The sequence below is a fragment of the Musca autumnalis genome, unplaced genomic scaffold (assembly GCF_047663935.1).
Source record: "Musca autumnalis isolate F117 unplaced genomic scaffold, ASM4766393v1 scaffold_2, whole genome shotgun sequence".
In the NCBI taxonomy this organism is placed as follows: Eukaryota; Metazoa; Arthropoda; class Insecta; order Diptera; family Muscidae; genus Musca; species Musca autumnalis.
The window spans coordinates 166,569,373-166,583,682 of record NW_027411755.1 but is presented as its reverse complement, the minus strand read 5'-3'; the positions used below and the strand labels follow the sequence as shown (position 1 = coordinate 166,583,682).

The window sequence follows — 14,310 nt, the reverse complement described above, 5'->3', positions numbered from 1 at the left end:
TGCTATAAAATGTAAATAGACATTTCATTTCTTTGGTGACCCATAGTGAAATTGGATGAAGAATATTTTTGTCTCTGACATCATCTCTCTAAAATTATGTTTTGTGGGACAATTTTGAATAAACTCAGATGAAGTCCGACTTTAACCGTAAAAGGTGTTTTTCATTTTTAGAGATTCCTGGCGATTAGACAAGAGTTACAGATTTGGTATACTCTGAGACCTATAGTAAAATTGTATGGCGAACAATTTTGTAGAATATTTGCATTTGATACGATCACATTTTTAAGGAGTTTTTGAAAGATTTTCAAAAAAAGGACAAAAAAGACCCCTTTGATGAACCGCATGAGGGTTAAAATTTTTATAAGAAATATTCCCCACACCCTCCTGAGTAAAGTTGCCAAAGACACTATATACCTGAAATGCAAGGATTCCAAGATATCTTAATTCGAATATTTCGATGAAATTAAAAATGGGCGGAACTTGTCCCGCCTATTTTGGTTACTTTCCGACGTAAACTTTAAAAACGCCGATACACGTGTCTCATATTTTTAGATCTACTTTCATAATCTACTCGATTTTCCTTGTCATTTTTTTTTTTTGTTGTCGCACAGTGTAATATTTGGAAGACCAACTCTTGCCCTTTCCATTGATGCCAATTATATTGATTAACGTGGTCAGATAACAGAGTTACAGCCTAATATATCCAGTTTTTTGCTTGATGTGTAATCATAAGCACACTAGAGGTCGCAATTATAGCTCAATAGTCACAAAATTTTGCATGAGGTAAGGGTTTAGGTCGAAGAAGATTCCTACAAGTTTGGATGATGATCCGATATTACTTAGCTGGTGAAATGGACCATTACTTTTTTATGAAAAATATACAATTTTTTGTTTGGTCCATATTTTTATTCCTGGATGGCATATACCGGCAAAGTAGCCTACATATGGAAAAAAAAAAACTGATATTTCCCCTGATGCAAATAGCAATAATGTGTCTCCTAGATAACGGGACTACTGCCTAATATATAATGGGTTTGTGTAGAGAACTACAATTTCCTCTCATACTACACATTTTCTCAATCATGACAGAGAAATTTTCAGTTCAGTTGTCCAATTTAATTTTTATACAAATATTGCAGCATGGGGTCGCTTCGCCACCTATTTTATACCCTCAGCCTTTAGGTTAATACAAAATATACAAAATACGACCAAAGATGTGCCCATCGTTTTAGACCCCAAGTATGTTTGGACGAAATTCGTTTCAAACAATTTAGAGTCGATTTTAGGGGATTTTCGGATTGGTCCAAACTTTACACATCCTTTTATTTCATCCAGTAATGTATCAGGTTGGAATATGGACTATATCGGTCCCGTCGTTCGAGGGTGCCGTGACATAACTACCAACGGACATAACTCCCAAAACGATTTTGGGAGTTATGTCCGCCTTGGTTTGCGGACATAACTCCCAAATTTCTTGGGAGCTATGTCCGACCCCCCTTAGCGGACATAAGTCTCAATGGGAGTTATGTCCGTTTTTAAAATTTAATTGATTTTTATTTAAATACAATTTTTATTTCAAATTAAGTACAAAATAATAGTAGCCATCTCAAATCGAACTACAAAAAATATCCTTTTTATCCTCGCGCCATTTTTTTCAAAAATATGTTCGCCTGCGGTGCTTTTTGTTTTTCAGAAAGTGCTTGAATATTTTTACAAAAGTTTTTATTTTCTTAAATTGTGAAAATATTTTGTAAAAAATCGCGCGATTTTTTTCAAAAATATTTTCGTCTGAAAAACGAAAAGCACCGCTGGCGAAAATATATTTAAAAAATCGCGCGATTTTTTACAAAAATATTTTCACAACTTAAGAAAATAAATTTTTTTTTGCAAAAATATTCAAATAGTTTCTGAAAAACGATTTTTCATAAAAATATTTTAACAGTTTAAGAAGATAAAAAGTTTTTGTACAAAATATTTAAATACATTCTGAAAAACGAAAAGCGCCGCAGGCGAAAATATTTTTGAAAAATACAAAAATATTTTCACAATTTAAGAAAATAAAAAGTTTTTGTAAAAATATTCAAACACTTTCTGAAAAACGAAAAGCACCGCAGGCGAAAATACTTTTGAAAAAAATCGCGCGATTTTTTACAAAAATATTTTCGCCTGCGGTGCTTTTCGTTTTTCAGACGAAAATATTTTTGAAAAAAATCGCGCGATTTTTTACAAAATATTTTCACAATTTAAGAAAATAAAAACTTTTGTAAAAATATTCAAGCACTTTCTGAAAAACAAAAAGCACCGCAGGCGAAAATATTTTTGAAAAAAATGGCGCGAGGATAAAAAGGATATTTTTTGTAAAAATATTCGCGATTTTTTAAAAAAAAATTTTTACAATTTAAAAAAATAAAAAGTTTTTGAAAATATTTTCACAACTTAAGGAGATAAAAAGTCGAAAATATTTTTGAAAAAAATCGGGCGGTTTTTTAGAAAAATATGTTCACAATTTAAGAATATAAAAAGTGTTTGTACAAATATTCAAATACTTTCTGAAAAACGAAAATATTTTTGAATAAATAGCGCGATTTTCTTAACAAATATTTTTACAATTTAAAACTTCTCCTAACTGATACTTAAATAATTTCGTTTTTAACTAATTTTATGAAATCAGGAGGATTTTGTGGATACTTCGGTATTGGTTGGCACTTAGGCCTTCTCAAATGTATAATTCCGCTTACATTCTAACTTCTACTCTAAAATTTAAAAAAATGTATAACTATAAATTTCAAAATTAAGCAAAGAAATAATTTTTAAATTAAGGAAAAATCGTTGGGAGTTATGTCCGCTATTTTTTTGGGTGTTATGCCCGCTTTGCTTCACGGACATAACACCCAACGAATTTTGGGAGTTATGTCCGCAAAGCGCAGCGGACATAACGCCCAAAATCATTTTGGGAGTTATGTTCGGGCACCTCGTTCGAGTACCTCCTACACAAAATTTGGGAAAAGTGCAGTTTAAGGACCAGTCTCGAATCTATTTGAATTTTTTAAAGAAGGTTCTTTTCAAGGTAACTATTGCAACGGTACAATTTTCCGGAGTAAGTCCAATGTTGCACAGTGGTCCTGGGTACAATTTATTTTATAAAAAATAAATGTTACATTTATCAACATTTGTTTTGTTATTTTATTTAGGAATTTATGTTAAATATCTTAAAACGTATTCATTTTTCGATATTAAGAATGGTTTATTTTACCAGCATTAGTGGGTATTACTGAATGACGTTTTTTGTGCCCGCGATAAGTTTGGTCATTTAATATCTCAAATTCAAATCTTCTTTCGTATTTATATAATAATTTTCTGGTAAATATATCACTTTAATATTTGGTAGATTATTCAGCTCGAATACAAATTCATATAATTCCCAAGCTGTAGTTTTTTGATCATCAATTTAGTTAGTTTATTGCCCGGTTGGTATAATAACAGCTAAACCATTTTCAAAATCGAAAAATGACGAAGTTTTTAGATGTTTCTGATAAAGACCCAAATAAAAGTGCAAATAAATGTTGAAAATTAATTTTTTTCTTTTTGGTAAAATAACAAATGTTTTTCATTGTTACAATGGAAAAATTGTATTGACAATATTTAAATAATTTAGAAAATATAGTAATTATTCGAATCCCACTACCAAATAGAGCTTAAAATTTGAGAAATAAATCATAATTTAAAACAAAAAAAAAAAAAATCAATGAAATTAAAGAGCAAATTCATTGATAAAAATTGATTTTAAATTAAAAAAAAAACAAGTAAAAAAGCATTAAGTTCGGCCGGGCCGAACTTTTCATACCCTCCACCATAAAATATTCATTCCTGTCCCCAACTTTAAGTGAGTACGTTAAAATGTCAGATAGTGTACATAAAATGCTTCATTCGGGAGGCCCTTTTTTATGGTGCCTATATCTAACTATGTATGTTGACAATTTTTGGTGGGCTAGAAATTGGGAGGTACTGTTATATAGGGGTTATAATAAAACTTGGGCCTATGTTGACAGTTTTTGATGGGAGCCTTTAATGTCAAATAACTCCTAATTCGGTTAAAAAATTTAGCTAGAATCCTCAAAATATCGAAAACCGGTACATAACGTGGGAACTTCAAATGTCATTAACAGCTAGTTCGGAGGTATCTGGGCTATACGAAAATATGAACTTAAATGAACAATTTTTGTTGCAGAATTTTTGTTGACTTTTAAATTTCAAATTACAGAAAGTTCGTCCAAAAAATAAAGCTAAGGTACGAAAAATCGGGAGGTTTGTTTTGGGGCTATACAAAAACATGGACCTACGTTCGGTTAAACATTTTAAGTAAAATCCTCAAAGTACCGAAAATAGGGAAGTATCGTTATATTGGGGCTATGTTGAAAATTGTTGATGCAGATGTGTGGTGACCACTACAACCTTCAAATGTCAAATTACAGTTAGTTCTGTTAAAAATTGAAGCTAAAATTGCCAAATTACTGAAAATCGGGAGGTACCGTTACATGGGAGCTATATCCGAACATGGACCTATGTTGACAATTTTTTATGGAGAGGTGTTGTGACCACTAAGAACTTCAAATGTCAAATTACTGCTTGTTCGGTTTAATATTGTAGCTAAAATCATCAAATTACTGAAAATCGGGAGGTACCGTTATATGGGGGCTTTCTTGACAATTTTTGGTGGAGAGGTGTGGTGACCACTAACGATTTCAAATGTCAAATGTTCAAATTACAGATAATTCTCAAAATACCTGAAATCGGGCGGTAACGTTATATGGGGGCTATTCCAAAACATGGACCTATGTCCACTAGTTATATAAGTTTATTGACATTTAAGAACCCTAAATGTCAAATTATAGCCAAATCGGTCTGAAAATGTAGCTAAAAACGTCAAAATACCGTAAATCGGTGGGTACCGTTATATGGGGGCTATACCAAAACGTGGACCTATGTCCACAAGTTTTGTTATATATGTTTATTGACACTTAAGAACCCTAAATGTCAAATTATAGCCAAATCGGTCTGAAAATGTAGCTGAAAACGTCAAAATACCGTAAATCGGGGGTGCCGTTATATGGGGGCTATACCAAAACTTAGACCTAGGTCCACAACTTTTGTCATATAAGTTTAGTTACACTTAAGAACCCTAAATGTCAAATTATAGCTATATCGGTCTGAAAATGTAGCTAAAAACGTCAAAATACCGTAAATCGGGGGGTACCCTTATATGGGGGCTATACCAAAACGTGGACCTATGTCCACAAGTTTTGTCACATAAGTTTATTGCCATTTAAGAACTTCAAATGTCAAATTATAGCTAAATCGGTCTGAAAATGTAGCTAAACCCGTCAAAATACCGTAAATCGGGGGGTACCGTTATATGGGGGCTATACCAATACGTGGACCTATGTCCACAACTTTTGTTATATAAGTTCATTGACTTTTAAGAACCCTAAATGTCCAATTATAGCTAAATCGTTCTGAAAATGTAGCTAAACCCTTCAAAATACCGTAAATCGGGGGGTACCGTTATATGGGGGCTATACCAATACGTGGACCTATGTCCACAATTTTTGTTATATAAGTTTATTGACTTTTAAGAACCCCAAATGTCAAATTATAGCTAAATCGGTCTGAAAATGTAGCTAAAATCGTCAAAATTCCGCAAATCGGGGGGTACCGTTATATGGGGGCTATACCAAAACGTGGACCTATGTCCACAACTTCTAATTTATAAGTTTAATAACACTTAAGAACCCTAAATGTCAAATTATAGCTACATCGGTCTGATAATGTAGCTAAAAACGTCAAAATACAATATATCGGGGGGGACCGTTATATGGGGGCTATACCAAAACGTGGACCTATGTCCACAACTTTTGTTATATAAGTTTATTGATACTTAAGAACCCTAAATTTCAAATTATAGCTAAATCGGTCTAAAAATGTAGCTAAAAACGTCAAAATACCGTAAATCGGGGGGTACCGTTATATGGGGGATATACCAAAACGTGGACCTATGTCCACAAGTTTTGTTATATATGTTTGTTGACACTTAAGAACCCTAAATGTCAAATTATAGCCAAATCGGTCTGAAAATGTAGCTAAAAACGTCAAAATACCGTAAATCGGTGGGTACCGTTATATGGGGGCTATACCAAAACGTGGACCTATGTCCACAAGTTTTGTTATATATGTTTATTGACACTTAAGAACCCTAAATGTCAAATTATAGCCAAATCGGTCTGAAAATGTAGCTGAAAACGTCAAAATACCGTAAATCGGGGGGTACCGTTATATGGGGGCTATACCAAAACGTGGACCGATATATCCCATCTTCGAACTTGATCTTCCGACGGCTAAAAAAATGGTATTCCCCAATTTTCAGCGAAATCGGTCAACAAATGCGACCTGTATGTTGCGAACGGACGGACGGACGGACGGACGGACGGACGGACGGACGGACGGACATGCATAAATCGACTCAGAAAGTGATTCTATGTATATCCCTAGAAGGAACTATGGGTCTATCTCGCTTCCTTTTGTATGTTACATACAAATGCACTAACACATAATACCCCTTACCACATAGTGGTGTAGGGTATAAAAATCTGAAAATATACTAAAATATTTTGCTGAATAGCAGCATCACCACAGCAAAAAATAAAGAAATCAGATATCCCCATATAGTATATCTATTTATATTTTATAAAACTATACGTTATAGAGAAGTTCTACTGTAAACATTATTCCCATATTTGTCATAAGAAATTACTTTTTGCTTTATAATTCTACATTTAAAAACAATTGAAAAAAGAACCCTAGATATGATTCAAGTTCCAAATTTTCAATTTCGCTTGAGACATGCATCATAATGGACCTTAACATTTCAACAGCACATCCAATATTGGCTATTAGAACAAAATACAATTTTCTTATATTTTTTTAGTTTTGAAAATTTTAGAGTACTTATCTCGGGAAATATGAGATTCCCTAACAACAGAATCAAAATAACAACCTGATGTAATGTAGGTGAATTGGATTTGAACTTTATTTAAGCGGACAAGTATGATCAGTTAGAGTGGACCTAACTCGCCCATCTTCAAACTCTAAATCTAAGTTTGGAAAAATTATTACGATGTGCAAAGTTTGTACCAATTATGGATACCCCACAAAAAATATGGCTGGATATCCAGACAAAAGAATTTTATCACATGGTTTTTACTATCTACCATCTCTGAGAAGTAGATCAAGATTTGTTGAAATAGAATTTTAATTTGAGTCAATATGTTTTTAAGTTCTTTAACTGAAAAAATTCTACGGCGTATACGATTTTTTTCTCTCCAAATTTATGATGATGATTTCTTAAATGTATTTTTGCGGTTCAAAACTTTGTAAACAGTTTGTCATAACTTAGTTTTAATCCAACCCATATAAATAAGTTTAATTATAAATACCATAATTGATATTTAAGTGAGTAGTTTCGATTTAGGTGTGTTGATAATATGTGTCTGCATATATACCTTACAAAAAGATAGCAAAATTTGCATATTTTTCATAAATTCAGATAGAAAATTTTTGGTATTTTCAAATGATTTTAAATATTTTTAATTATATTTAAACATAGTATAATAAAATAAAAATATAAAAATAAAAATATAACAAAATATATTCAAAATTATTTGAGAATAGCAACATTTTTCCATTTGAAAATATGCAAATTCCGCTGTCTACTTATAACATTGCTACATATAAGTACTTTGGTTGGACGATGAGCTGAGTATCCGATATATGAAGAAGGCTACTAATTTTGATAATGATCGAATTATGTTTGCAGTCGAAGTTGGCAGAACAAAAATAAATCAGATATATTTCCCTCCAAAAATGAATAGGATTGTGTTAAATAAATATCTTGAAACTAGAGGTGCCAACTGCTATTTGTCATTCCAATACTTTAATTTTGAACAAAAATGCAATCTTCCCAACAATTCAATAACAGAGAATTTGAAGCCATGCCGTATGCCGTTATTGGCGAATATTTATACTCAGTTACGGATTTCTAATTCCAATATCAAATATTTAAACTACGGATAATTTTTGTACTTCCCAAAACTTTTATTTTAATAAAGGTATGTTTCCCCAAACACAGTTTTTTGAGATTTTTTTTTTGGAAAATTCTTACCCTATTACTATCATGTACATGCTACACCCAGACTTAATGTTTAAGTAAAACAACGTAAATTTCATATTCTTACCTGAATTATTAATTAAAGAAAGTAATCCAAACAGCCACAGGAGACAATAGAGATGTTTCATTAAACCCATTTTGCTGGTATTTCTGCCAAAACGTTGATGTTACTCCAAAATATTTTTGTATTTAATTTTTTCTTTTGACAATGTTGTAGCTTTTTTCTACTTTTGCTTTTTTGCAATTGTTACAATTTTTATGCGATTTTATGTGATTTTGTAATGTTATTATATTACAATGGTTATGAAATTCTATTTTTTGCCACCACTTCTTCTTCTTCTTTAGTTAACTGCTACTACACTATTTAAAGAGCTTTAATAAAAACAATGAAAAAAGAAAAGGAAAAACAAAAAATTAAACAAAGTTTCTCGCGAAAAAGATACAATTTATAAGCACAGAAAATTCACAACAAAGAAAAGGAAAAAATAATAATTATTATTATTTGTTAAAAAATGTGCAACAATGCAATAGAAAAAAACGATATGCCTTTATTTAAGCCACTCAAAAATCCAAAAGAGAATCAAAGTGGCTGGTGAACTATAAATTTATGTATTATTGCCATCATCATTGCTTGTAGTTATTGTTGAGTTTATTTTTTGTTTGCATTTTTATGTCTTGTTTGTGAATTTTGTTTAGACTTTGGTGTTGGTTTCTTTAGTTTGTTTCTCTATGAGTTTTGATTTTTGCCAGGTGGAAAAACGGAGAATAAAACGGAAAATAAATGCACTTTATTATATTATTTTATTTGCACCTCATAAGTGTTTTGCAAAGTAAATTTTGTTGCATTATTTTGTGTTTCTGCCTCAGATAATTTGACTATTGTAACAATTTTCTAGGTTTCGAAAAGTTGTTTCATGTCGAACCAGCAAAAATATCACAAAATCATTTTGCACTTGCCTACACAAATATTTGCCATTTCTGTATTTCAAAGTCTGTGGCAAGTGCTGCTGTTAACTCCACAAAACGCTAGGCGGGAATTCAAAGACACAAAAACACACACTTGAGCAAAAATCAGATGAAAATCAATTTTGTCTGCTTTGATTTGTTTTCTTTGAACACAAAATTCAATTCACTTGCTGAAAAAAAATCCGATAGAAAGCAAACCAACGAGGGAGACACAATATGTTCACATTAGACTCTCCACTGAGATTTTGCTTATTTTTTTCTTTTAATTTTCTCCTTGTTGTTTGCAACTTGATTCAATACTAACCAACAGCAGACCAGTGATTTTTCTCTGGTTGTTAAAGGAAAACTTAAACTTTCTTTTGATAATTTGCAAATTTTGATTTGAAATTTTTTATAAATTCCAAAAATATTTTTATATTATTCCGTATTAGGTGTTTAAATGCAAACACATTTTTTCTTGTTTTTTTATTTTTTGCTTTTTTATTATATTTTTTATAATATTTGTTGTTATATCTTTTTTTATTCAATTTAACGCCCAAATTATTTATTCCAAGTTTTCAACCGCTTTTGCGTGCTTTGCGCACGAGCACTTTTCTTAAACTGTTTTGGTATTTTGTTGAAGCATAGCTGGCTGCCTAGCTAACAATTTTGCCATACCTCAGTGTACCGCTCAAGTGTGGAACGTAAAACTCAAAAGTTTAGCTTTACTTTAGCTTTTATGGCCAAAATGCAGACACTGTCATAGGCCTTAAGAAATGCAATCCAATTGTAAAGCGAGACAAAACTCACCACACTTTGATGGATTCATTCATTCATTGAATTTAAGAAACCACCACTACATGCATACGAAAATGGAACTACGTGAGAGCATGCTCGCGTTTATACGTTTGGATTTGATTAGGTTTGTTTAAACAAAAGACTTAAGACACGAGTGTTCAAACTCTTAAATCTCTTCAGTTCAAAAAATTAAAGAAGAGATTTTAACAAAATTATTAATGTGTCTCTTAAGGTGTTGCCACTTAGGTTTTTTGACCAAAATTAAACAAATATTTTTTTAGAATCTCCACCACTTTGAAAGCAATGCAAATTGCAAACTATCATACAGAAGTGTAGGTAGGTCATGTCAATTGGGATTATACGTTTTATGACGTTACTAAATTAGCAAACATTTATAACATCTAAGATTGGTCAGAATTACAATTTTATGGTTTTTGACAGAAAAAACAGTATGAAATGTATAAAAACTCACACATTTCCTGAAATATTTGCACATTTTGATATCAGCTTTCAGGACTGGGGAGAGTGAATAATCATGAGCACTGCTTAACTCTTTTGAACCAGAGCCAGACATGACACATTTATATTGGATTTGATCAGGGACGTAACCAGAAATACATCTCGGCACCACAGGTAAAGTGTGAGTGTGGTCCAATGAACCTTTGGGAGTAAAATATGCAACAGATATATAGGGAATCCAGGGCAACCGCTGTTCAGAATGGTTTTTTTTCTTGATTAAAATTCTGTAACTTTTGAACGGATAGATACATATTCATAATTCTTTTTTATAACCTCAGCATTTATACTAATGCTACACTTTCATATGGGCGAAATGTGCCTCATCGAAATAATGGTTTCAGACCCCAAGTATGTTTGGACGAAATCCGTTTCAAACAATTTGGAGTTGATTTAGCTATGTCTGTCCATATGTCTGTAGCGCCCGATAACTCTCGAACGGATCAACCGATTCGGTCCAAAATTTGGCTTTCGTAATGTTTTGCCCAAATTTAGTTTAAGTTCGAGGATGGGTTATATCGGTCCGCTCCTTCTGGTACCTCTGCCACAAAAGTTCGAAAATGTTTAGAAAATTTATGCGCACGATATCTCTTGAAGGGAGAAACCGATTTGGTCCATACTTTGCACATCGTGAAATTTATACTAGGCTCAGATAAAGTTCCAATATGGACTCAATCGGTCCACTCCTTCGTGTACCTCCCACATATCTCGAATCGCTTTGATTTCTGTTGTATCATGTTGCATTTACTGTCCCCCATACGAAGGTACAAGTTTCATCGGGGGCAAGCCCATACTTTCTGAGAAAATAGCCTGAAAGTTGCAAAAAACAAAAAAATATGACACGTGTGTAGTGGTTGGAGCGCAAGATAACTCTCAAACGGATCTGCCAATTTGGTCCAAAATTTTGCCTGCGTAATATTTTGTCTAAACATAGTTTAAGTTTTAAGATAAGTCATATCGGTACACTGCTTCAGGTACCTCCCCTACAAAAGTTCAAAAATGTTCGGAAAAATTGTACGCACGATAAATCTTGAAGGGAGTGACAGATTTGGTCCATACTTTTCACATCGTGATATATATACGTAGGGGGTGACGTAGGGGATGGAAGATACCAAGGAACGGTCCTGACCGGCTTTAGCATGGCAAAGCCCAGGATTTATCTTGGTCCCTCTTTTATCTCAAGTGGACACTGACCTCCCCGTGGTGTCACCTGGGGAACTGCCTTTAACACCTGTTAAAGGTAGTGAGCTAACATGTGCGGCGCGTTCACTCATAAGAACGTTAAAAACTTGGGTTTGGGCGTCGGGTTAGTAACCCTCCCCTAGAAAAAACAGCCTACTATGAAAAAACGAAAGAAAACAAAAACAAATCAATCAAAAGTTGACGACACCCGCAAACGTTTTAAGGACCATGATCTGCGAATCTACACCTGGAATGTTCGCATTCTTTATAGAGTAGGTACAGTTTACGCATTGGCAGATGTACTTGAAAAGTACAAGGCCGACATTACTGCCATACAGGAAATACGATGGAATGGGAAAGGCGTCACAACAGCACCTAAAGGTGACGCACTGTATTATAGCTGCCATGACATAAAGCATGAGTTTGGTTGCGGATTTGTAGTTGGACGGAGGTTAAAACATCTGGTCTCTAGCTTCACCCCAGTGAATGAAAGACTCGCTGCAATTCGATTAAAAGCAAAATTCGTTAACATCAGCTTTATTTGCGCTCATGCTGCCACTGAAGACAAGGACGAACAGACCAAAGATATATTTTACGAGCGCTTAGAAGAAACTTATGACCGTTGCCCTGCCCATGACAATAAAATTATACTAAGCCATTTTATTGCCAAAATTGGAAAGGAGAATATCTTTGGCCCAACAGTCGGGAAAATCAGTCTCCACAGTGAAACATCTGACAATGGTGTGAGGCTGATAGACTTTGCAGCTGCAAGAAACATGGTAGTTAGCAGTACCAGATTTAAGCATCTCGATATTCATAAGGGCACCTGGCTGTCGCCAGATCAAAGAACAAGAAATCAAATTGATCACGTTGTGATAGATGGAAGATATGCTTCAAGCGTGTTGGATGTACGACCGTTCCGGGGTGCAAACGTAGACTCGGACCACTTCCTTGTTGCAGCAAAGGTACGTACCAGATTAAACGTAGCAAACAAAGTGCGAACAGACACAACACGGAAGTTGGACATCGGTAAGCTGCAATCACAATAGATAGCCACAGCACATTCCACTCAACTGGCCCAACTGCTTAATCAAAGCACTCCTCGTCCCGATAACATATCAGGACAATGGCAAAACATTGTCCACTCCATGCAAACAACCGCAAAATCAGTACTTGGATACCAGAGACCTCCACCAAGAAATCCATGGTATCACCAGGAGTGTCGTGCTGCTAACGAAGAGAAAAGTGCGGCATATAGGGCTACTTTACAATCAGTAGCAACGCGTAGCGCACGAGAGAGATACAGGGAGAAAAGGAGAGAGGAGAAACGTCTTTTCCACAGGAAAAAGAGAGCGATGGAAAAGCGGGAGTGTGAACAAATCGAGATGTACAGGAGACAGTATGAATTCTGAAAATTCTACCAAAGAGTGAAACATGAAACTGATGGCTTTGGAACTGGCACATCCTCCTGTAGAGACCAGCAAGGTAATCTGGTGACTGATACAGATAGTGTGCTAAGGATATGGAAAGAGCATTTTTCCAAACTCTTGGTATCCAATAGTAGCGAAGTCGAAGAAGATACCACAGATCCAATCCCAGAAGATGGTATTGAATGTATACCACCCGGCCAAGATGAGGTAAAGACAGCAATAAACCGGCTGAAGAATAATAAGGCAGCAGGAGCTGATGGCCTACCAGCTGAGCTGTTTAAAACCGGAGGCGACACGCTGATAAGGTGTATGCATCAGCTAGTTAGCTCAATCTGGCAGGAAGAACGCGTACCCGACGATTGGAACCTGAGCATCCTGTGTCCCGTTCATAAGAAAGGATATAAGACTTTATGCTCCAAGTATAGGGGCATAAGTCTTCTCCCTATCGCCTACAAGATAGTGTAAGGGATGTTTTGGGAACGACTAAAGTCCATGGTCAACGAAATAATTGGACCATACCAATGCGGCTTTAGACCTGGCAAGTCCACCATTGACCAGATATTTAAACTGGGGCAAATCCTGGAGAAGACCCAAGAGATGCAGATCGACACCTACCACCTTTTTGTCGATTATAAAGCAGCCTTCGACAGCCCGCTACGTTCAAAGGTATTCCAAGCCATGTCTGAAATTGGTATCCCTGCAAAGCTCATTCGGCTTTGTAAGATGACGTTAACTGATACTAGGTCCTCAGTTAAAATTGGAAAGAACCTCTCCGAAGAATTTTATACCAAAAGAGGTTTCAGACAAGGAGACAGCCTTTCGTGTGACCTATTCAACATTTTGCTGGAAAAGGTAATACGAGATGCAAATGTCAAAAGAAATGGCACAATTTACACCAATAGCCACATGTTACTTGCTTATGCTGATGACACAGACATCATGGGGCGATCAGTAAAGGAAGTAACTGATACCTTTAGGAAGGTAGAATCAGAATCTGTGAAAGTCGGCGGTAAACGGCGAAAAGACCAAATTGATGGTGTCGGCGCGCAAAGCGTTCATAGAGCTCGGACCAACTGTGGAATTTGGTACCTATAATTTTGAGCTAGTTAAAGACTTCGTCTACCTCGGCACTGCCATAAACACAACAAACAACATCAGTTGTGAAATAAGAAAAAGAATTGTATTGGCCAACAGATGCTACTATGGGTTAAGTAAGCA

General features: G+C 34.6%; 1 protein-coding gene across 44 annotated transcripts in view; it reads right to left on the bottom strand.

Annotated features, from left to right (window-relative positions):
* Cda5 (Chitin deacetylase-like 5) overlaps window positions 1-9,879 on the bottom strand; it is a 341,828-nt gene extending 331,949 nt beyond the window's left edge. For 30 of the 44 annotated variants that reach the window (XM_073969790.1, XM_073969799.1, XM_073969800.1 and 27 more), the window contains exons 1-2: window positions 9,492-9,828; window positions 8,289-8,593 (exon numbers count right to left, since the gene is read on the bottom strand). In XM_073969790.1, coding sequence (XP_073825891.1) covers window positions 8,289-8,358 — 70 coding nt within the window. In that variant the 5' untranslated portion in view covers window positions 8,359-8,593; window positions 9,492-9,828. Of the gene's footprint in view, window positions 1-8,288; window positions 8,594-9,178 lie in introns of all 44 variants that reach the window. The other 14 variants (XM_073969792.1, XM_073969828.1, XM_073969796.1 and 11 more) reach the window with 6 other exon arrangements.
* Between the last annotated feature and the right edge of the window lie 4,431 nt (window positions 9,880-14,310).